The 25,315-nt window shown below is 37.7% G+C and overlaps 1 protein-coding gene across 1 annotated transcript in view; it reads right to left on the reverse strand.

Annotated features, from left to right (window-relative positions):
* Nucleotides 1-19,696, reverse strand: part of svilb (supervillin b) — a 56,887-nt gene extending 37,191 nt beyond the window's left edge. The window contains exons 1-13 of the mRNA XM_073872383.1: nucleotides 19,433-19,696; nucleotides 15,821-15,884; nucleotides 9,835-9,914; nucleotides 9,669-9,738; nucleotides 9,422-9,585; nucleotides 8,404-9,133; nucleotides 7,033-7,116; nucleotides 4,299-6,464; nucleotides 2,291-2,461; nucleotides 1,941-1,975; nucleotides 1,771-1,835; nucleotides 1,346-1,482; nucleotides 1,015-1,110 (exon numbers count right to left, since the gene is read on the reverse strand). Of these exons, the coding sequence (XP_073728484.1) occupies nucleotides 1,015-1,110; nucleotides 1,346-1,482; nucleotides 1,771-1,835; nucleotides 1,941-1,975; nucleotides 2,291-2,461; nucleotides 4,299-6,464; nucleotides 7,033-7,116; nucleotides 8,404-9,133; nucleotides 9,422-9,585; nucleotides 9,669-9,738; nucleotides 9,835-9,914; nucleotides 15,821-15,884; nucleotides 19,433-19,490 (3,920 nt within the window). The 5' untranslated portion in view covers nucleotides 19,491-19,696. The remainder of the gene's footprint in view (nucleotides 1-1,014; nucleotides 1,111-1,345; nucleotides 1,483-1,770; nucleotides 1,836-1,940; nucleotides 1,976-2,290; nucleotides 2,462-4,298; nucleotides 6,465-7,032; nucleotides 7,117-8,403; nucleotides 9,134-9,421; nucleotides 9,586-9,668; nucleotides 9,739-9,834; nucleotides 9,915-15,820; nucleotides 15,885-19,432) is intronic.
* Nucleotides 19,697-25,315: the final 5,619 nt, after the last annotated feature.

A 25,315-nucleotide genomic window follows, 5' to 3' on the forward strand; every position in this document is an offset into this window, starting at 1 on the left:
AAGCGTGGGTGCAGAAATGTGTAAATCTCATACAGTTGCTCAGTTGGTAAAGCATTGTGCTAACCAGCAATGCAAAAGTCTGCAACATGCAATGCAAGCCAGTGAAATAAAACATGTAATGTCTTCTATCAGCATTGGGTTTCCCATGAGATTCATTTCTTTTACCAAAAGTAAACAAAAAGTTAAATTCACTGCCTAAAAAGATCTGGTATATATTTCAGATCAGTTTTATAAACTCATCTATGTATCTTTGCCATAATTTTCTCTTTTTTTATATTCTCTTAACCTCTCGCAAAGCTGTTGACCACTGGGTGACACCTTTGACATTTGGTTGTGCGTTCATAACAGAGAATGTGTTTTGCTGTTTAACATGTGACTATCTGCAGCTAATCTGGGTGATCACGCGCTAATACCCCTTACATATTAATGTCTCATATTCAAACTCTTATTTTTATATGAGTAGCTGAAATGGTGTTAAAAAATAATGTTACACTTGATGAATATTACCCATATACAACCTTACATATAACCCAACACTAGCATATACTTTTTAAACTTATATACCATACCTATATGATAAGAGGTATTGCAACCAATCTTTTGAAAACAAGGTGTAACCTAAGCATCCACCAGCAGAGGGCGTAATGCATCAAATTTTGAGAGATGGGTAAACCCAATCCACCAACTGGTCTTTTCTTCAATTATGGCAAATCAGATTGAAAGCAATTATTGTGTGATGTTACTACACACCCTGTAAATAAACTAAAAATAAATTGTACCTGTAGCTCAGTGGTAAGGCATTGCATAAGCAGCGCAAAAGGTCACAGGTTCATGATAAAAATGTATATCGTAATTCACTTTGGATAAAAGCGTCTGCCAAATGAATACATGCATCAATGTAAAAGTTTAAAATATAAATGTTCACTTGCTATAAAACGCTCAGGTTATGAATCAAGCATGCAAGTTGGTACGGTACGGAAAGCCAAAGTCACACAAAACGCTTTAAGGTGATACCTGAAGCTAGTCATAGAGGTGCTGACTACGGCAGGGCTGGGGATTCTGGGAGCAGTGGTTTGAACAGTGATGACATGGGTGGGGGGAGTGGGGGAACTTTAGAGGACACAACAAAAGGAGGAATGAAGTAAAGGACACAAAACAATTAGAAGTGTGAACAAAAACAATAGGGGAATCAGAGTGAAAATGAATCAAAGCAATGAAAGATGATTAAAGCTTAACCAAATGAAGGATTATGTGCGATCAGTAATGCAAGGTAAGAAAATAGAAAAGATACGTGTGCGTGTGTGTTGATGTAAACACTAAACCCCTCAAACAGGAAATGACTTACGTAGCAGCTATCACTACTTCCTCTGATGTGACAGGTTGTGTCCGAGAGCGATCCTGTCCTCGTCTGAGTCTTCTCTCAACAGCAGCATTGCGTGACCGAGGTTTCAGGGCGCCTCCATCTGAGGTTTTCTCCAGCTCCTTTAAGACAACATGAGCACAGAAGACATAAGAGGAGACGTTTGGCTATGCATACACAAGCATAAACTTAATCAACTTAAAATTGAAATCTCCCTTTCATATTCAAGGTGTTTATGTTTAAAATTCAAGCATCATAAATTCATTTTACAGTATAAGGAATATTTCTTTTGTTGCCTGTTCTCAAATTAATTTTCCTGATATATATAGGCAGCATTTATGTTCTTGCTGAAATGTGCCATGCATGTCCTATACATTCATTAATAGATGAAAACTCTGAAATGTCGATACCCTGAAGAGAGATCGTTTGGCAGCCACACTCATTTTAGCTCGCTCGTCCATTTTTTCTTCATCCACTGGAGAATAAAAACAAATGGGGTTAAAACCTTTTTTACTTGATGCAAAAAAGTCAAACAGAGACTCAGAAATGTATAATAAACCATATATTAAGTGAGACTCACGCTCTGCATGTTGCAAGTCTGGACTAAGTCGGGCCCTATAGATAAAAGTAAAACAAAAATTATAAACAAATAATTAGTCCCGAAAACGTAACCGCTAGAATATTAACCACTATCACGTTTACATTTGAATTCACTTTTACTAATAAAACGCTGATATATTATCCCAAGGTTGTGGTTTACTAGAAAACTATGTTAAAAAATTTACCTCAGCTGTTAATAGGGTGGTACCCTTTCAAAGGCACCTCAAAGTTCAAAGTTACCTCAAAGGCAACATTTGATACCAAATGTATACATATCTGTACTGAGGTTCATATTTTGTCAATTTTTCTAACAGTGTGGTTACATTGTACCTATCAGACTCCAGTCTTTCAGCTGATGTGATTGGCTGAGTTCTAAACCTCTCAGAGGACTTCCTGTCATCACCAGCGGAGATGTAACGCCTCGGCCGACGGGCTCCTTGTTCACGGTCACCACTCACAGTTGGATCAATCTCCACGTGAACCACGTCTCCTTTAGTTTCCCTTTGTTAAAACAGGAAAGATTGACTAAACAACAAATTAACACAAAACTAATGCAACCTGAGACGCCACATTTAAATAAATGAAACCATGCACAAATCAACATCACCAAATCAAAATCATGCAGAGGTTTAGGCAAAATAAAGATTAAGAACAATTTTATTAAGAATTAGGTAACTGACACTAGAGCTGTCAAATAATTCAAATTTCACTATTGAATAGTATTTATAACATTCGAATTACATTCAAACATTAAAGACGTCTTAAAGGGGACATTTCACAAGACAAATATAAATCTTTTGGTTTATATGTGAAGTTTTAGCTCATAATACCATATAGATAAATTATTATAATTGCCACTTTCTAGGTGTGTGCAAAAATTTGCCGTTTTGGGTGTGTCCTTTTAAATGCAAATGAGCTGATGAAATGCAAACACTGATCGCCATAATGGTTTAAAAGTATGTTGAAATTGAAACTCAATTGTGCCGTCATAATTATAATAAGATCCCCTTCTGACATCACGAGGGAGCCAAATTTCAATTAGCTATTTTTTTTTACATGCGTTCAGAGATTTTGTTTTTCCAAAACGAAGTTCCTGGGTTAATCTTTATCACATTTTCTATGTTAATAGAAGCACTGAACACCCAATTATAGTACTTAAACATGGAAAGAAATTTTAATGTTAAGTAATGTAAAAAGTGTCTGGAGGTCTCGCGGCAAAAATGAGGCGTTTAGCACGGTGCGGTAGACGCGATTTCATCTAGTTTGTGCGAATGGCGCGAATTTAGGTTTGCTGCGGGAAACGTACGAGTTGAAAAATTTTAACTTTGGCGGAAAAATGTGCCGTGTGAGTCGCAGAAGCGTGAATGTGAATGTCTCAAATTACTAGATTTTCACGTGCAAATGAAGCGAGTAAACTCAAAATGTTCAAGCGTCCAACTACAGGTAAATAGTGCGTTTTTGCCACCTCTACTGCGTCTGGTGTGAACCCACCAGAAGGCCGTGTGAATTACTTTAGTGAAGGCTGGATGCACTTTTTTGGGCTTGAAAGTCATGGAACCCATTTTTAAAGGAGCATTTCACCCGTAAAACCATTAATCTCTATTGAAAGTGCGTCATATTTGTAGTCATTTGTAGTCATACATTTCGAATTTGGTGCCTATTTGACCGAGAAAAGGGGTGTTTGTAGTCTCACCCCCTCAACAAAGATATTGGACTTCCTGCTTTCAATAATGCAAAACGATGAAATCTGTATTTCTCCTGGCTCAGCGGCAACTGAGGAAATGATGCACAACCATTCAAAAACATGATTGGGGTTCTAACTATACAAAGCTTAATGCAAAGGGGTGAAGTGTCCCTTTAACCATTATAAAGCTTGGAAGAGCCAGGACATTTTATTTAATAACTCAAATTGGGCAGCTGCACTACATGTAAGTATACCGTAGTACACAATCTCTGACACAACCCAAGAGGGTTTTTGTTAAATTCAACGAATGTTAAAAAATCTAATTTTATTTTGACAGCCCTAATTGACACCAGACATAAATGCTTGTAGTCATGCACAGAGGTTAGTTACCCTTCCAATACAGATATCAAAGCTCATACATGTTTATAAAAAAAACTATTATTACATTGTGAAAGTACCCAAAGTTCAAAAATATCATTGAAAACATTATTGGTATTCCAGTGTTCCTCAAGACTTGGATTGTAAAATGGTTAAAATTTCACGAACTACTGATTACACCAGCACTAACGTAAGGGTTACTGCTGTAAAGTTAGTAGTTTTAATTAACACCATTGACAAGCTTGACTAAGCATGCTGTCTTGTAAGCTCACATACAGTTCAGTCCTGCGTCCAGACACAGTCTCCAAGTAGGAATGTCTCAGCTTTGCCACAGAAACTCGTGTGTCCAAAGCTCCCATTTCACCATTGGCCACAGCACCTGTATCCCTAGCATTAAGCCCAGCCCCCATCACAATGGCAGGCTCTCTTCCAGGAGTGCGCTCCAGGCTTTGCAATGAAGCAGACCGCTGAATCACCCCAATGTCTGACATGGATCGGATCCTTACTCTTGGCCTAAGGTCACTTGCATCCTGGGTACTGCGATGCTGAGCTTGAGGAAGGGAGGAGCCTCTCTGCAAGTACCCTCCTACTTCTGCCAGCCTATGGTGTGGAGAATGCTGCTCATTGGTTAGCTGTACCTTCGGTGGCGTGGTGTCCATTTTTTCAGACAGGTTTGGACGATGTCCTTTATCACCTCCTTCAGGACAATTTGATTGGCTGATTCTATGAACTCCTTGAACTTCCTTTTCATCCAAATGGCCAATTTTACGTACCCTGCGACCATCCCAACCATCCTCTGACTGGCTTATCCTTCTTCGTCTGACATGCAAGTCCTCACTTTCTGATAGATTTACCTGTTGCCTCCTACCATGTCCTTCTGCCAAAGGGTTATGACCTTCTCGCTCCTCTACCTCCTGGCTGCCTTTAGTATTACTTCGAAACTCTGGTTCAACTGACTTTGCAGTTTGGATTTTTCTTTCATCATCTTCCATCTGTTCTCTTTTTTTGACTTCAGAAATCTTTTCACTTCGCAAATCTACGCCCACTAATTGGTTCAAGCTCTTATTACCTTGATTCCCTTCAATTTTATTACCACTTCTCTGCTTTCTTTGTTCTGTTTCCCCAATCTTTCTTACGGCACGTCCTACATCTTCACATGTCCAGCTGCTCTTTAAACCATTTTCTACATCTCTTTCCTCAGACCGACTGTGAGGTACACTGTGATCTTCTCTGTCTTTTTGTAGATCAATTACTTTATCGCCTGATATTGCTCCATCTTCCATGAGAGTAGCTCCTCTTCCATTAAGCCCTTCTCTAACTTCCTCTAACTGGTGCAACTTTTTTCCACTTCTTGTTTCGGAGACCTCAGACTCACTAATCTTTCGAATTCTATGACTTTCCAAGTCTTCCTCAGCAGGTCCTTGGATGGGATCATCCGCACTCTTTTCCCTGCGACGAATCTCCGAAGGTAACACAGCCTTTCTGCTCTTAAGTAGCCCTCCTAAAGGTGGATTCACATTGGCTGCTGAAAGTTCTTGTCTGTTTAAGGGCTGAATCTGATCAGCGCAGTTCTTTCGTTTAGCATCTGGTGAAGCCAAGTGGTCTTTGGCATCCAGCATGTCAGATGTGCCAAGTGGAGTTCCGGGTACAACTGAAGGTTGGGATGGACGACTTGACCCGTGAGTGGGAGCCGATTGGACAGTTTGTCCATAGGCTGGTGGTAGTGTTTGAACTAGACCATGCTGCAAAGGTTGGCCATGGCCAAGCACAGGACCATGTTGTTGTATATGTTCACGTGTCGGACGTGTATGCAAGGTATGTTCATGCTGAGGCTTTTTAGTAGTTGTAGGTGCTTGAGTTGTTTGGTGACTGTCCCGGTCCAAAGACATTGGCTGTAGGATGGCCCGAAATTTTTGCACAGGTGGATGGGCATCTTTGAAACCATGCAGTGACTGCTGGGGGTCTTTGTTTACTGGGTGTGGTTGCTGGGAAGGCATGTGTTTTTCTGAATGTTGTTTAACATCTTGACTACCTCGTCGTGGTAAAGATTGCTTGATTTGCCCGAAACCTGGCTGATGGCCCATGGAGCTGGGGTGTACACCAGGGTCCTGCTCATAGCGTGAGGGACCTACATTTTGGGAACGTTGATTGCTTGATACTTCACTTGCAGGTCTCTGCTGGAAAGCAGGCGAATCAATACTGTGAGTGTGCTGGAATCTTTCTGCACTATGCGCTCTTTGTTGACGGGTTTCTGCACCCTGGCTCAGGGGCTGTATTAAGTGTTCTGTGCTCCGTGTCCGTGGCTGGTTTGCAGATTGAGGCCGTGGAGCCAAAAATGGTGGGGTAACGTTTGGATGAGTTCTCAATGAAAGTGCATCTGACCCTGAATCAGAGTCCCTTCCCAAGATGTCCTCTCTTGCCTGTCTCTCTCTTACTCGTATTCTTCATAAAGGGAGAAATTAAGAGTGAAAAAACTAATTTTTTAATAACAATTAAATCCCTGCCCCACAAACTAGTTCTTCATCTTGCCATAGCACGTCAAATAATTCCACACCTGTTGTCTGAAACTTTTGAGCCCAAGTCCATCACACTCATAACTTCATTTTCAGCAAATAGACACTCATTAAAGCCAACAGTGCACTCTTAGGCAATTCTTAAGAATTTATTTTACACAACAGTAATTTTGAACACTCTCTGGTTAACTTCCTAACCATTAGTGACTGACACAGACAGCTCCAGTTGTTATATTTTCAGTAATGGGATACACTGAAAGGGATTGTAAGGCTAGGTTGACTGTTAGGAAGTGGTCAGTGAGTGGGTGGGGTTCAGGAGGAAACTGCTTGCCATCATCTATAGTGACTCTACAGTACAAGACATTAGTTTTCTATCCCATTTCATATACAGTAATGATGTTTATCTATATTGTGAGCATAAGAGTTGGTTGTCACAATAAATGCTGGAAAAGGAAGTTAGTGGTCTACAAGGGAAGGGGTTACACTGACTCCGATACCTGGATGGCCAGTTGATTTGTGAGACCGTATCACTGTCCACAGCACTCCTGAGGGACCACTCGCTCTGAGAAAGAGCTGCCAGGCTAAAGAACACAGAGGCTCAGACCCTGGGTTACCACAGCGACATTACTATGACATTTGCTACTATAACAAAAAGACACTCATGGCTTCACCAATCCTCATTTACTTTACAGAAAGAGATCAGCGTGAGGTCACAAATAAAACACCTAGGATATACAACTTCTGTTTCTTGCTTCTGTTTCTCACCAAGGCAATTTGAATCCAAAGGCTTCTCAATTTCCTACTGACATCATTATGGTCTCAGGGGCCTTAATTTAGGTGTAATGATCTCATCAGTTTGGATCTCTTTTTTCCTCAAGAGTCGTTTAGAGAATCAGTTATATAACACTTTTTGAACAGCATGTCCTATACTTACCTACAACTATAACTCTTATATGTAATGCTATATTACTAGCATCTTCTAAGTTGACGAATGGGGCTCCCAATTTTGTAGTCAATACCCCTGACACTCTGTAGAAATTGTTGCTCTTTTAGTAAATGGTGAGAAAAATTTGATAATCTTTAGAAAAAAAGCAAGTACTCTAATACCCTTTACGGGGTGGACACATTTTTTTAAGTTTCAGTACAATGTTATTCAACAGCCCCTCACCAAAAGGATAATGTGAAAATTTTGCTGATGCCCATCAAATGGTTCTACATATTTTACATCAGCGGCGTACTAGCTCTCTGGCATCACTTTAAACCTGACTAGACACAAAAGCTTGTTAATTCAGCATTATTACCAGAAAATTGCATGTCTTAAAGCTTCAGCATTATCGGACTGAGGCCAAAACCTGAAGCATTAGCCTAAAAGGGCCACCAATCTTACAGGAATAGACGGATACATAGATAGATGATGGCAATTGTTAACCCTGTTGCATTAACTATATATGATAGGAATGTTTTTTAAACAAATGCAAGTACAAAATGGTCCCGGTACAAAAAATTGTCCGTAGTTGTCAGAGCAAAGGGCAAGTCCATTTAAAAAGGTCCTAATATGCACCTAATTTACACATATGCATACATTTGGTACCAATATATGTACCTTTGAGGTACTAATATGAACCCTTAGGTGCAAAGATGTACTTTTTGAAGGGGTACCCCGCTCCAGTGACAGCTTAGGACCATTTTTGACCATGTTTTTCTGACAATATAGAATTTTTGAGACTTTTAGTCCACGTGTTTAGGGTTTAGCTTTGGGCCATGAACACTGAAAAAGTAAATTAAGAATTTTAAATATGCATATTTTTAAAAACAGGATTTAAAAAAATAAAAGAACACCCCAAACTCTGCATGAATACGGTACATACCCCTGTCTGCTGAGGATGTTTTGAGCTTGTTGCTCAATAAACAGGTCTCCAGGAGAAATACCACCATGCCGCCCCAAAGGTAAAGAGGCTCTGCGTGCTGTCCTAGGAGAACTTGGCACTGTGACATGAGTGGCACCTCTCGTTGACTGGCCCGGTGTTGTTTCCACGGGAACCGACGCATCCTGCGAACGGGATTTGGGACTTCGGTCAGGTGTTCGTCTATAATTTTCCAAGTTCATTGCCCTCTCTCTCTCTCGCTCTGCATTAGTGCCTGACGTAGGAAGTGGAGGAGAAGCCGGATCAGGGGCGGAGTCAGAGGACATAAAGACCCGCCCCATCCCTGAACTGCTGTACTTAGACTTGCTGCCGTTTCGTTCCTGCCCTTCATCTTGTAAAGCCCCACCCCTTGTCCTGCTCTCACCACGCCCCCTATCAGGGGGACAAGCTTTGTCCGACAGGTCAGAGACTCTGCGTGCACGCGTGTAGCGTGGGGCGTAATCCACATCCGCTTCCTGATCGAGCAGGATTCCGTAACGCTCTGACAATTGGCGTCGACGTTCGGCTTTGTAGCGTGCAATGCGTTCGGCTTTTGAGCTGAGGCTGGATATATCGGACTCTGCTGGGACTGGGACGACTGGATCAACATGAGTGGTTTGCTGTGGATCTGCGCGCGTTCGAGTTTGGAATTGTCGATCTGGAGCTTCAATCTCATCACGACTGTAGCGTCGCACTGTGGAATAACAAACAAATAGAAAAAAATTAATTCTAATTTTAAATATAAATCTTTGTTGCTCAATTTAATTTTTTAAGGTTTTAGAGACATTACATACAGACATTTTGTATCAAATTTTTATCAACAAATTTTTATATTTAATTATTCTAGACAATTCACATTTATACTCATTAAAAGAAAGAGAGCCAATCGTGAATATTTAAATGGCTGATGGTAATTTGGTTGTCCTTGCATTTTAAGACAACAGGATATGCTTGATTCAAGAGCACAACAAACCGTTCTTACCCACAATTCCTGCATCACTGGGATCTGAAGCGCGCGTGTAGCGTGGTGTGTCCTCCTCTAGCAGCCGATTGGTTACCAGGCCGGCTGTGTGCTGCATGCTTGTAGCAAGAGCGCTGGGAACGTCGGTCTCAATTCCCTCCAGCCTCCGTGCTATCCTCTCTTTCCTAGGGGATCAAACATCAGCATATACACTCCTGCATGTTCAAAGCAGCCAATAATTTTGATACACTGTACACAGAAAACCTACCGGTTCATTTCTGGATCACTTTTTGGATGCCTTCCGATTGTGGTTTCAAATTGCTTCCTTAGCTCTGAAACTAAAAAATAAAAACATTTCAGTAAATAAAGCTAAAGTTGATATCAATTCACCATCCGTCCCTTTGTGAGGTAGAAATGGTGTATTGTTACCTCACCTTTGGGAAGCACTGCAAGGATGTTAGCATCTATATCGGTGGGGCTTTTAACCAGCGAAGTCCTGTCATCAACGCCAAAGCTGCAAGTATGAAAAACAATACTGACATTTCAGATTAAGTTTTGGTGAAAATGACAAATACTGTGTTACAGGTATATTCTCATTGTGGACAAAACTGATATCAGACCCAGACATTTACAGGATGAAAAGGAATGAAATGATCAGGATCAAGATTATATCATGTACTGTAACACAACATATTACAGTCTTTCCAATATCATATAGTTTCATAAGAATACACTTCAAGCCCGACCTCAGCCCTCAAAATCTGACACCTTCCAGATTCAGAAAAATGAAAGGTTTATCTCGAGTACATCCAAGTGCTGCAAACGGTCAGGCCGTGTGCATGCGAGACATTTTTAGATGAATTAGTTTGGGGTGTAGAGGATCCTGAACCGTCTCGTCAATCTGACCACAGGAATAGATTAGCTGCTGAGGTATTTATACATCTAGAGTTCCCCTTCACCATGGTACCAGTCTTACCAGGCCACACAAGCACACTCCAATTACTTCTGTTTACAGGAGACCCAGCGTTACACACGCAGCAATGCACAGCGCTCTCATGCAAGCAGTGCCGCAGTATCAGAGCTTCAACAGGTCGTGTGTGAACATTTTTAATAAATGAAGGTTATCAGAATAGTTTAGCTGAAAATGAAAATACTCTGATAAATTACTCACCCTCAAGCCATCCCAGATATTTAGCTTCATTTTTTTTTGTTGAACACAAACAAATAATTTTATATTGACATGTAATAAAAATCAGACTTTTTCCATGTTTAAGTGTTATCATTGGGTCCCCAGTGCTTCTATCAACGTAGAAAATGTGAAAAAGATCAACCCAGTAACTTAGTTTTGGAAAACAAAACCATTCTCTGCAAGAATGTGGAAAAATAGGTAATTGAAATTTGGCTCCCCTTGTGATGTCAGAAGGGGATAATACCGCCCCTTAATCTGCACTATCCAACCACGAGACTGCCATTTAGTGCAGAGATCAGCTCATTTGCATTTTAAAGGACACACAAATACAGCACATTTTGCTCACACCTACAAAGGGGCAATTTTAACATGTTATAATAAATTATCTATATGGTACTTTAAGATACAATTTCACATATGTGCTCTGGGGACAGCAAAGATTTATTTGACTTGTGAAATGTCCCCTTTAAAATGTAACCGTGGTATTTGATATGGGAGGCAACATGGCACCCCCTTAAATGCACATATATACCTTGCACATACCCTGTCAGTACAAATCAGGCTAAAGTCTCATAATCTAATGATAAGATTAGGAGCATCAAAGTTTAATTTCAATTAATTATTTAAATTTTTGCCATGCCCTTACACAGTCAATATCAAAAATATCAAGATTATATGTTCTTTACATAAAGTAGGATGATTTTTGGGAGGGTTTAGCTGGATTCGTACAGACAGGGTCTCAAATGTTCATCATTGACTCCAAATGTCTTCTGATACATTTGTGAGAAAGTGGTTAGTGCAAATATGACAGCATGTCAATAAGCAGGGGTGCACATATCTGGTACGCAATTAAAATCAAAAATGTGCACCAGACACTGCTCTTAAATGCGCTTTGGCGTACCAACCAACGTTGCTGGAATTGTATTTCATAGTTACCCAATTAACTGCAACATAAGGAATTTCTCTGCATCATTGGTAAGATAATTATTACAAGCGTGTTATTGTTTTTAACCCATGTTACCTTCATAAATAACCTTCAGTAATTAAAAATAATGAAATTATGAGCAATTGCAATCAATACAATAAAACGAACATACAAATGAAATAAACAGTGCTGTTCATGTTTGCTGCTTGGTTTATGGTTTTCAAGTACAGTACAGAAACTGAATACAGTAATCAGATAAAGTCTTTACTGTGTAAATTGGATTCATTCTTATTAAAGTTATGATAGTTATTTAGTCAAGACAAGAAAATTATGATTTTTTTGTTTGTGGTTTGATTAAGATTAAAAGCAGCATCAGGTTTATGCTCTAAAAATATGGACGTAGTGTCCGTGACGTTACCCATTGGTTTGTAAAGATCGCTTTTGAAGCTTACAGTAGGCGTTGCCTGCCGTCACCATCTTGGCCGCGCGTCCCCGCGAATTACTCGCGGAAAACCGAAAATGGGTAAAGAGGCGGGACATGGGTGAAGCTGAGGTGAAACCACGCCAGCCTAGCGCGAGTCTAGTGACAGCAGTGGCTGTTCAACCGACACTCAAGCGGCCACGCCATTAATTATGCAGAATTTTAAGGCTTAATATAATCTAAACGGATGAGTTACAAAAAAATTCACCCCCCTCACAGTTGTCATGAAGGGCAAAATTAGCTATATAGGTCAAAAACACTTTTTGTACCAGGCTGTAAACATATTATTTTCTACTGTAAAGTTGGCCATTTTTAACATGGAGGTCTATGGGAATTGACTCCCTTTTGAAGCCAGCCTCAAGCGGCCAGTCGATGAATTGCAGTTTAAGTCACTTCCGTGTTGGCTTCATTAGAGAGATCGGAAGGTTGCCCCTCGGTTTTAACCCATTGCTGGGTCAGTATTGGACAGAAGACTCGTTTAGGTAACAACAACCCAGCATTTTTTACAGTGTAACATGCACTGATCTAATATTTTAAAAACACATTTTATATTCATTTAATGTGAATCACAGAATTTTCTGTTCAAATGTCTGCTCAAGTGCAAGAAAATATGAAATCAGTTGGCTGTCTTTACTATTTGCTTGTACTACCAACGTCGCTGGAATTGTATAACACAGTTACCCAATTTACTGCAACATAAGGGATTTCTTTGCATCATTGGTAAGATAATTATTACAAGCGTGTTAATGTGCGATGCAACAGTAACTGACCTGATTGGCCAATTTAAATATTCAAGCACAAAAGAAGAATCTAAATACTTTATTCACCGGTTGTTTAAGTTTTTTTTGCTCGCACCTCTCCAGTGAGAGGACAATCCCTCCGTATCTTAAGGGTTTAGACATCATGCCAGACAGTACGAGCAAATAGTAAAGACAGCCAACTGATTTCATATTTTCTTGCACTTGAGCAGACATTTGAACACAAAATTCTGTGATTCACATTAAATGAATATAAGCAGTTGAGAAATAAAATGTGTGTGTGTAAAATATGAGATCCATACACAGTACATTGTAAAAAAATGCTGTGTTGTTGTTACCTAAACGAGTGTTCTTCCAATACTTACCCAGCAATGCGTTAAAACAACCCAGCATTAAAACAACCCAGCATTTTTAGAGTATAAACCTGATGCTGTTTTTAATCTTAATCAAACTACAAACAAAGAAAACCATAATTTCCTTGTCTTGACTAAATAACTGTCATAACTTTAAAGGGACAATAAGTAGGATTTACACCCCATCTAGTGGTGAAATTGTATTTTGCATCCAAACGAATATACTCTCTAGCGCCTTGCTTTTCCAAATGCTTGTTGCAATCACTGATCTCCTTGTCTGTTTCAACTAGTTCACGTGTTTTGAATGAAAAGGCGTTGTGGAAATGTGTTTGGTAGGCTAGTACTTTTCGTCCCTTTTTGATATTAAAGTTTATCAATATAGCGAAATGACATAGAAGCCTCCTTGGACTTACCCGTTCAATGTAAGTAAAGAGAAGAAATTCTAAGCTTACAAAGAAAAGTCAGATCATCGGCAGAGGTCATTTGACACCAATTAGGACATATTTATGAATAAAGACATTGATTTTGATAAATAAACACTTAAAATCCTACTTACTGTCCCTTTAATAAAAAATAATCCAATTTACACAGTCAAGACTATGCATTATTATCTGATTACTTTATTTATTTTTGTTCTCTACCTGAAAGCTACAGACCAACCTACAAACATGAACAGCACTGCTTATTTCATTTGTATGTTTGTTCTATTGTATTGATTGCTATTGCTCATAATTTGATTATTTTTAAATACTGGCCATTTACTTTACCATTTACTTGAGTTAGGCTAGTAGTAATTATGAAGGTTATAACCAAGCATATTTTATTTTATGCAAATCAGCGCCTATGTTTAAACCAAAGAGATATGGCGATGAGAGTATTCAGGAGGTTAGTGATGATGACAGCATGTGGGATGTCTGCGCTATGAATAGTCTGAGTACCCAACATCTCCAGGTGCAGCTATGAGAACCAGGAAAAAAAAGTTATGTGCATCCCAGTCAATAACACTGAATATCATTGGTGCTTGCGTATCTTGTGACAACTGTCATGACTAGATTTCCAAAAACCAATCAGATTTCACATTATTGACATGCAATCATATTTGAACTTAACTAACACATGGATACATGATGTATTAATCGGTAAATAAACTAAATATTAAGTATGTTCTCTCACAAACATGATATTTTTTAAAGACAAATATTAAACCACTGAAGTCATTTGGATTACTTTAATAATGGATGCTCATGCTTTTGGAAGCTTTACGATGATGGCCTACCATGTAAGAGCTAACATAGCGTTCAACTCAAGAAAGGAAGTCATACACATTGGGGATGGCATGATGGTGAATAAATGAAAATAAAGGTATTAAAAAAATCCCATTTACACTTTGGGTGTGTGATTTGTAGGGTTCCTGTGTTCCTCAACCGGTTAAATGCTCTGTAACAGATAAATGAGTGGACTAAACAAAAGATAAAACCGAGCGACTCACCCACGTACACTCTGGTTCTGTAGTGATAACAGCACAGCACATTTACACTATTGTAATGCTCCTTTCTATGATCTCAGCCCAATGACTTTCTTTTGATTGGTCAGAACACTGCACAATACACTGACTCATCATCATCACAATGCCTTTTATTTAACCTAAAATTTATCGAAACCATCACGGCCATGTGCAACATTTTTATCTCCAAACTGTTTTTTCTTATGTATGCTTCTCAGAAGAATAGATAGCCATCAGCTCATGCAAAACCAGAAGCTTGTTTCAACCTATGGTTGGGTCAAATATGGGCAAATTCTAAGTTCATTTAACTCAATGGTTGGGTTTGTATATATTTATCCAATTAAGGGACTGATGCAACCGAGCACTTTTTCACTAAAGCTTGTGCGCACACAAAGTACAAACAAACACCACCAAACTTTTTGGAAGATAATTTGCACAAAGGTAAATTCAATAGCTGTGATTATATTAAATATTTGCGCAAAACTTTGTAGACCAAAAACTATTGCAAAATGATGACTTTTCATTAACTGATTTGACGCAACAAAAACATACATTTTGTTATTTAAAAAAAAAACATGGCTATAGGTGTATTCGACTTCACGCGGTACCGCGCAGACCGACATGCGGATGACATCAAAATACAGCGAGATCGAGCATACAGAGCAGTCGACTTTTCAATGTCATGCGCTTGATGGTTCTTTTTAACCCGACATAAAGTCAACCACAACTCTTCTGTCTTATCCTCTAAACAAACATACAGCGCCATATTTAAAGAATGATCATGGGATTTCTACGCTCTTTAGGTGACCTGTCAATACGAGAAAAAAATTCAGTTTTGAGATATATTCTGTTATTGAATTGCCTTAAAAACCACCTAACCCGAGCATAAAAACTTTTTTGCCATATATGAGAGTTTATGCAAAATTTCTTTGTTTTCATTGGGTGCATTTTCAACTCACGATTTCTATTTGCGCAATTTGAAGGGTAATGGGAACTCCTCTTAAAATAGCCTAAAATGCTGTCTACTGTGGGTAAGCATCTGGGCTTAAAACAGGGCTAATGATTTAAATCTCTATCATCTATTTAGAGTTAAGTGTTAAAGAGGATAAAGAGATTTCATTCAGATACAGATTTATATAGAGGTTGAATACAGAAAAGAAAGGTACATACTGAACAAAGTAATAGTATTTAAAATACAGTAAATTCTAACCTTAGTGCTTGTTTTTTCAGTAGTGCAGGGCTGCAAAACTTCGCAGATGTTTCACCAACAAAGTCTGCAATAAGAAACAAGACAACAGCTTAACAGTGCACATTTTTTTGCAAAATTCATTTAGAAATATTTATTTCTGGATTGCATTTGTAACAGGTACAATTAAAAAAAGAATAATGATTAATTAACTCTTTCCACACCAGTGTTTTTAATAGAAAAGTTACCAGCCAGCACCAGCATTTATGATGATTTTTCAAAAGCTTAATGCCTTCCAGATTATATATATATACAATTTTCAAACAGAAAACCTTTTTATTACCTCTCAAATATGAGTAGGTGTCTTCAAAAATACCACATATTTAACATATTTAAGCAAAAAGCTAAATTACAGTGGCAAGAAAAAGTATGTGAACCTTTTGGAACTTCATGGTTTTCTGAATAAATTTGTCATCGATGAAGAACAGATCACATTTTAAGTCAATGGTATTGACTAACATAATGTGTCCAAAACTAATTACACAAAAACCCTCTGACAAAAAGCTGGATGATGTTTTTCTGAAGCCATTCTGTTGTGGACTTGCTCTGATGTTTTGGGTCATTGTCCTGTTACATCACCCACCTTCTACACAATTTCAGCTGACGTACAAACATGCTCACATTATCCTAAAGAATTGTCATTAAATCAAGGGGATTGTCATTGAATCAATACTCTTGACTTAGATAAAAATCACATTACCTTTTTTTAATGGAAATTTATTTAGAAAACTATGAAATTCCAAAAAGGTTTTTCATGCCACTGTAATTGCATTTTTGTAAAGAACTTATAAGGTTCAGAATGATGATCAAAACACAGTTTTTACTGTTTTTGGATCAGTGAATGCTTTAGTGGTTTTTACAAGTTGGATAAGAGCGTCACCTAGTGGATAATAGCGGAAAAATGGATTGCCGTAAAAACTCGCCATTGCCAGGGAAGCATTTTCTCTTAATTGAGGAGATCACTCGTCAATGGTGGGGAAAGAATTAAGCATAAAATTTTATACAAATCAAGCAATTCAGACACTTTTTGCTTTTGACTTAGTCAGCTGATTTTTTTTTCTAAAACAAAGGTCATTCCTTTCAGACTGTCATTTTAGCTCTTGTAAACAACCTTAATTTCTGACATCACATTTAAATAAGTTGAACATTAAATATTATTATAACAACAACTGTTGTTTTACATCCCATGGGTCGTTTAATCGTCCACTATGTGGTACGACTAGGCTCAACAGTTTAGTGCTGCTTTAAAGTGGGTGGGATTGTAGTCTCATCATCATCGTAAACGGGATAAACAAACACACTACACAGGAGCAACGAAGCCTATCAATGGAATGGTGTTCTTGATTCGCTGGAAAAGCACCATATAAACGTAGACCCCCAAATAGTGCAACAGAACTAGTAAAGATTCACTCAAAGAGCAACAAGCTGGCAAAACCAAATGAAAGGTGTATGCGCCTACAGTATGTGTGTGTTAATGAACTTAAGAGAAGTCTGGCGGAAGAGCTTCGGATACAAGGCTGCCAGAGAATTACTTTAAGACGCCGACAGCCACAAATTAACGGAGAGGAGATGAGGAATAAAGAACGAAGAATTTTCTAAAAATACTGGATGGAGAGATCAAGGCAAAAAATAGATCCTGCTCAAAGATCCACCCTCCCTCTTAAACACACACACTGTAGTTTGCAGAAGAGAAAGCCAGTAAACCACTTAACTATATGAACAAGGTTTGTGCTACCGATTAAATGATATAATGTGAAGACAGCACAACAACAATTATCACATCATGTTATTTTATAAGCACGTGGACACCGGGACCGTCTATATATTCAGCCTATAAACAGACTGACAGCTGCATACACTATGAAGACTCAACAATGAATCCGTTCCCACCTGTTAAATAGAAAATTGTACCAGCTGTAATATAAAAAAAACTTTAAGGGCCCATATTATGCAAAATCCACATTTACAAGGTGTTTGGACATAAATGTGTGTTGGCAGTGTATGAATAAATAAAACCCTACAATGAAAAAATCCACCCTCTCCTTTTTTAATCCCCATTAAACCAAAGCAGTCTCATTAGACATGCTGTTTTGTTAATGTGATGTCACACTGATAAAGCCCTGCCCACACCCACTGACTGACTGGTTAATTTTACGCAAAAGCTTTTCTAAAATGTGTTTGTTAGCCCTAATGCTACTAAAGATACCATTGTCTCAGACTGTATTTACAGGATTCAGATCTATTTTTAACAAAAAGTGCTCACTGTCTGTTATTAAGAGAGTGAGGAGCTCATTTGCATTTAAAGGTACAGACACGAAAACAGCGCTTTTTGCTCCAAACCAGACACATTCTAGGCATACCTAAGACTTATATTACATCTTGTAAATTGGGCATAATATGTACCCAAAATATAAAGCACGCACATTTCAGATGGACTGAGACAGTAATTGGATTTTTATTTTCCACTTCATCAAAACCTGATTTGAAGTGTAAGGTTTCAATGGCCGATCTTGAGATTCATGTCTAGAAATGTGTCTGATATACTGACCAAATAAGAAAAGTGTTTTTTTACTTGTCAAATATGTTTTATATAATATATATATACACTGCTTTCACAATACATATTTCAAAACAGCTTTAGTGATATTCATGCTTAAATATTTGTGTAACGCTCCAAAAGCTACTGACAATGTTACTGTAACACAAAATAAGTATTTATTTATGTTCAAATTTTTCTGAGTTACGATGGAGTCGTTTAATATCTTTTTATCCAGGCTATGCGATTACAATAAAATAAGGATTTATTTACATTAAATTTGTTTATATTTAATTTGCTACAATTAAGTTTTTGTAAATATTGACATGTGCCCCCTCGTGTAAAATCCAGGCTAAAGTCTCAATCTAAAAATGAGATAATGAGCATTATAGTTTAATTTCAATCATTGACATGACCGTAGTCGATATTAAAGATATCAATGTTATATTTTCACACGATCTTTACATGTAGTTGTAGTAAATCACACAAAAAACTTTAGCTGGGTTTATTCACAGGCAGGGTCACATATCTGCTCTATAGATATTATATTATTAACAGCCATTGAAAAGCGTACCATTAGTCGATGCGTCTCAGATAGAATGAGAATTCGACAAAATTAACTATATCAAATTTATTTTTTAAAGTATATGAACACACAAAATTTTCAAAAAGTTCACTTATCAGCCGTTTATTATTAGACAATGTTAAAATGACCAAAAACATCAGGCTAGCCAATAAACAGCCGTTCAATCTGCATCTCATCAATGAATCAATCATCTTCAAACTGTACGCAAGAGAAATATTAAAGGCATAACACTGGTTATATAAATATTTAACTGTTTAAAACAATATCTCATCAGAATCTCACAATACTGTTCCTGCCTTAACTCAAACAACTATCTAGTCTCTATCAGATCAATCATACAATTTCTCTAGATAACATTTTTCACTTTGCGCACCATTACAGACTTGAGAACTTCCCCCAATCAATCAAGCTCACTGCCTGGTAACAGTAACCGGGCGCAGAGTTTCACCCTTACCTTGACTACACTGTGTGACATGGTTGAGGTAGTTAGTAATCCACGGGTTACTGAACATGATGGAATGAAAAAAGAAGAAAGACAGGAGAAAAAGAGAAGGATGGAGAGACCTTAGAAATAAAGTTTGAGGAAGAACGAGCGAGCGAGCAAGCGAGAGAGAGAGAGAGAAAGCGAGAGACAGGCACGAACAGACTCAACGTGACGGAAATGCACAGAAGCAAAACTGGAGGGCTAAAGCAAACACGAAAGAAAGAAGGGTGGTGGGGAGAATGAGAGAGCAAGTGAGAGAGAGAGGGTGAATCAAGGAAGAGAGCGAGAGAGCAAGAGAATACAAGGAGAGAGAGAGGAAGAGAGGGAGAGCGAGAGAGGTGTTAAAACAGTTCACAGGCTGTAATCTGATTACATGCAGAAATTAGCCTGGATGATAAAAGTGGATTCCTGGATTTATGACACACACACGCGCGCGCGCGCGCGCAAAGCAAGAGTCACAAATACACCATGATGCAAAGATGGCTTTTAATATCTTTCAACCAGGTTATGAATGTTAATCTGTGTACAAATGACCTGTGTTTGTTTCTCACTATGCACATATACTAGTGTTTGAAGAGGACAGCTGTATTAAATGTCAAAACATATATAGTTTGTTTATAGGCAGCGTGTTTTAAGGAGATCACGTACAGATGCTAAATAAAGGGGTTAGCACCTCTCCTGTCTTGAATTTATGACCCTGTTCTGTATGCATCCAAAAGAAATACTGTCATCTACAAATAAATAACTAGATAGACACATTGCTAGAAGAAAAAAATCACGTCTCAGCTCCAAGACAGTTTTCCCCATAATCCTGCAATGTAACCAGGGGCGTCATGCACCAATTTTTTAAAGGGGAACAGTATGCACATATCATACAGTAATCATAATTAACGTACATTAATAGAGTACATTAAAACCTTTTCATAGGCCATATTCTCATGGACTACACAGATAAAAATGTAAGAAGATTGGGGTTAATTAAATACATATTTTTTCTGCAGCACTTTGCAGTTCAGGTAGCCCGCCTTAACTAGGTTGTCCACAAAAAAAATTGCTGCACAAAAGGCCGTCAAGTGCATCTCGGAGAATAGTGCGGACGCGCTTCACACCGCGAGCGGGCACGAGTGCGACACATGGCCAAATGAGAGAAAGACGTGGTCCGTCAATGTCTGGAGGATAACTAGTAGCCAGTTTATAATACATTTCGGGGAATAGCGCGGACGCGCTTCACACCGCGAGCGGGCACACGCATGCCAAACGGCCGAAATGGTCCATCACTGTCTAGGGGATAGCCAGTTGATAAAACGCGTGTCCGTGAGAACTGTTAGTGGACTTATGTTTTGGGTTTATTTAAGCCTGTTATTGTATTAGTCTATAGTTCTTGCAAATTTAAAGTAAGCTGGCTGGTGATTTTTGTTGTTTGACTTTGAGCACCTGCTAGCTAGGTTTCACGTGCCTGTTAATTAGATTTAATTGTTAAGCGCTCTTGCTCCTGTTATTTATATGCATTATTTACATGCTACTGTAGTTACACTCCTTTAAAATAATTTATAATAGTTTTTACAATCTTCGCGCTATCTATCATGTGTTTATTAACCCTTTAGTTTTACTTCATCATGCAGCTATTTTCATTAGATGTATCTGTTTAAAACATTTTAATTAATTAATTATCTAGTATGTGTTTATTTTCTGTCATAGTTTCTTCAAAGTTAAGTTTTATTTGTTTTAAATAAAAATATTTTCATTTTCATCATGACGCGTACGCCCGCCCCTTTGATTGCCAAAATTCTTATTTCTAATTTTAAAGAAATTAGTCTTTTTACTGCATTATGCTCAAAAACGCTCAAGACGTGTTTAGTGGCAAGAGAGGTCACACTAAACACAGACGATGCCTAAAGACATTTAGTCCTGAACATTAAATTTTTTTCTACATATTTCCTGTATTTTGTCTTTGTATCTTAATAAAATGGATTAAAAAATAAATATGGATGACATTAAAACTTCAAAAACAACAAGTCTGGTGATGATGGCCTAAGACGTTTGCACAGTACTGTATATAAAACGAGTAGAGGAACTGATCATATTTGACCTCAGAGTCAAAGCACGTCCACGTTCCATCTAGGGGTGAATCTAGATTTAAACATTAAGAAATGGACTTTGAACCATCATCTTTGTACAGAACAAGTAGTGTAAACTGAACATTGTTGCAGCTGCTGCGTTTTGAAAGTGTTTTAATGTTATTATAACAAAATGCAGCACCTACAGGAACGTGTCCGGCACAAGCGATGTTCTGTTGCATCTGGATTTGTATATTTCATTAATAACTCATTGTGTCCAGAATGAAGCAAGGGAATAAAACAGCGAAAATCTCAGTGTGATGAAAAGAACTGCTCATATAGACGGTTTCATTGAACGCACGTGCAGTGACGCGATTACGCGTCTGGTCCGAACTTTTACTTCTGGTTTCTGTTTGTTTAATGGTCTGACTAGTTGATAAACTGAACTCTTGAACAAATACCTCGTCGAAAATATAATCTACGTGTTGTTTATTTTGCTTGTTATACAAGTACGTTGATATTATATATTCTTAGCCGAGTTTACCGGAAGTTACGTGTAGACCACAAAAGCCGCTTGTTTATGTTGTTACTGCTAAATCCATCTACAAAACAAGATGAAAAGATTGCATGCAAAATCCACTTGGCTCAAAAATCTGATGGGGAAACGTGCCCACCTCTGGATGTACCCTTAACTAAATAATCACTGTTGAAAGATTGTATTTGTAGCACCCTATTATTCACTCAAAAAATGAACTTTAACATTTGCCAATTTTACTTAATCCTTTCATGTTACGATAACTTAAAAAAAATCTATTTAACAATGTGAACTTAATTTAATCTAGTTCATTCAACAAAAAAGTGCTTTACTTAAAATGATTTGTTCAGCCAACATAACATTTTTGCATAAAAGTAACAGATTAATAAAACCCACACAGACTTGCAGCTCGTTGGCTGAAGATTTTGCAGTATATTGTGGGTAATTGTTGTTCTGGCACCATCTTGCAGAAGTGTAGCACCATTAGATAGGTACACGAGTAATAAGTGGCCTAATATGAGATGTATGTTAGAACAAAACAAACAAACCATCAAACAAACAAACAGTTTGGAATGTTACGTTGCATTTCAAATTTGTTTGTGATATGTTTGATAAACTGTAATAAAATAAGATGATAATAATTTTTGTAAAATGAACTAAATTATTGTTTGTTGAGATGACTTAAACAAATTGTGTGGAACCTGTTGACATAATATTTTAATTTAACCCAACATTTCATTTTTTTTGAGCTTCCAAGATGAATCGCTTCACAGTTTTCCTACCTTTTCTCCAGTATATCGCTCAGTGGTAGAACATTGTGTTGACAGCAAAAGGTCCGAAACCAGTGAACACACATACTGATAAAAATATATTCTGTACATTTTAGTGCACTGCAAGTCACTTTGCATAAAAGTGTCTGCTAAATGCCTAAATGTTAAACACAGTACATCCACCAACAACAGTTTAGTACAACAGCATAAATAACTTTTAGGCCCTTTGTCCCAACAGACTGACTGCAATCTACCAGGTACCACTACAAATGAAATCACCTTTAATACAAAATAAGAGAACAAACACAGTGAACAAAAATTCAACAGGCCTGTTTATATAAAACCACATCTAGTATCACAACGTTTTGTGTCACAGTGTACACTAGAGGGTGCAATGAGAGCCAAGGCATCATGAAAGTGCACTAATGCAAATATGAGATGAGTGAATATGAATATAAGAATGGGTCAAATATCAGCTTCAATGAAGTATTATATGAAGACACACAAAGGTGAGCTGTCCTTTAATCATTCAATCATTCAGAATGCAACAACTTTAATTCATTTTATTTACACGTGAGAAATAACTTATTTTGATTAGTTGACTTCTCAGCCGAGACTGTTTTAAGGGTTTATAAAACACTATAGAAGAATGTTTTTAGGTTCATAAACAAAATCCAAACTTTGAGTCACTGTGAAGGTTATAATACTGCCCCAGCGCAATGAGAGATGCATGTTTACACGTGCCTGTCTTGCTGGACCACGGCTTCCCTTAATAAGGCAATGTGTGATGTGATTGGCTGAGACCATCAAGGGGGAGTGGCTATCTTATGTTTATCCGGCTCTGCCGTGCATGTGCTTTTCTCTCTTATCACACTCACTCAATCCTTTCATCATACACACGCTTTCAGACGGTTTATATGTTTCCCCTTTCTCACTTTCCTCATTGCACAACACAACCCAAAACTTTACAATGAATAAAATACACACATGCTTATTATATAGACAAACAAAACATAAAGACACAGAATATGGCTGCTTTTGATAAATTGAAGTGATTTAAATAAGACTTGAGTGCCTAATTTTTCTTAAGAGAAATGGAGAAATTGAGATGGACACAACAGAAATAACTAGACTCGACGTTTCCAGCAAGCCAAGGAGTTATGACTCTAGTCTATTCTGGTTACAAGCTGGTTAGATGCGCGTGTGTGTCCAAAGCAGGTTATATTAGGTCATACAAACACACAAGATTTCTGCTTTTTTAGGAGATTTACATAAAATGTTTCAAAGTTCACAAGTTGAATTTACTTAAAAAACATTGAGGAAAGTTGTTAAGTGATGTGAATTAAAACAAGAGTACATTTAACTTAAAATTTCTAGTAATTCCTATATAATTCAGTAAGTTGTTTACACTTAATTTTAAGTTGATTAAGCTCAGAATAATTTGTAATATCAATTGCTCTGTCCAACATCTCCACTTAGTTAACTGAGTTGAAAGACTTTGTTTTTTATTTTCTATGTTTAATGAAATTTATATTACTAAAGGTTATGGTATTGACTATAAGTCAGTCAGTAATAAACTTGATTCTCCACATAAACGTACACAAAACTGTGTTTTTGACATGCATTGTCAGTACTGTGGAGAAAACTACAATAAAATGTGCTGAACAAGGTTCAATTAAGTAATGATAATTTTGTGAAGTCACCATTCAGGTGATCATTTACAACAAAACAACATTAGAAATATAATAGCCAGTCCCTCCAGAAAAACGCAATTGTGCGATCGCGCGATATATTGCATAATCAGCCAAAGTCCGCATATTTATGCGGGGCTGCATTTTTTCCAAATATGACGCACTTTCGCCGCATTAATTACATATTTCTGCGCTCAAAATATGCGGGGCTTGCATGATTTCATAATCTCCATATTTTCGTAGCAAAAAGTCACATATATATTAGCAGAAAGTTGAAAAATGTTGCATTTACTTCCCAAAAGCGCAGCCGTGTCCTCTAATGCCATGGGAACGTTATGAAGTGATGTGATTATGTGACGTGAACATCATTGCAGCTTTTGCAAGTTCCGCAATTTTCGCAAATTCCCGCAATTCCATCGCATAAATTGCATAAATATCCTGCATATTCCATCGCATTTTTTAAGAAACCGTGCTGCAAAATCGAGGATGTTTGCCCACAACAATCACGAAAAAACTCAGAGTTTTTCTGGAAGGACTGAATAGCTTAAACCTCTATGATATTTTATTAACAAATATTTAAGTAGTTCAAGTTCTTATCAGTTCTTATATTGCGTAAAAAGCATAAAAAAATCTAAATATTCAAGCACAAATAATTTTAAGTTCATTTCACTTGAATGTTTTAGTTTAATTCATTTTATACCTTTGGTGTGTAGGTGTGTATTAGTACATGTTAACGATATGCAAAAGGTACAACCGATGACGCAAGTTATCGTCTGCAATGTAAATCTCTTTTCTTGGAC

This window comes from Misgurnus anguillicaudatus, chromosome 2 (genome assembly GCF_027580225.2).
Source record: "Misgurnus anguillicaudatus chromosome 2, ASM2758022v2, whole genome shotgun sequence".
In the NCBI taxonomy this organism is placed as follows: domain Eukaryota; kingdom Metazoa; phylum Chordata; class Actinopteri; order Cypriniformes; family Cobitidae; genus Misgurnus; species Misgurnus anguillicaudatus.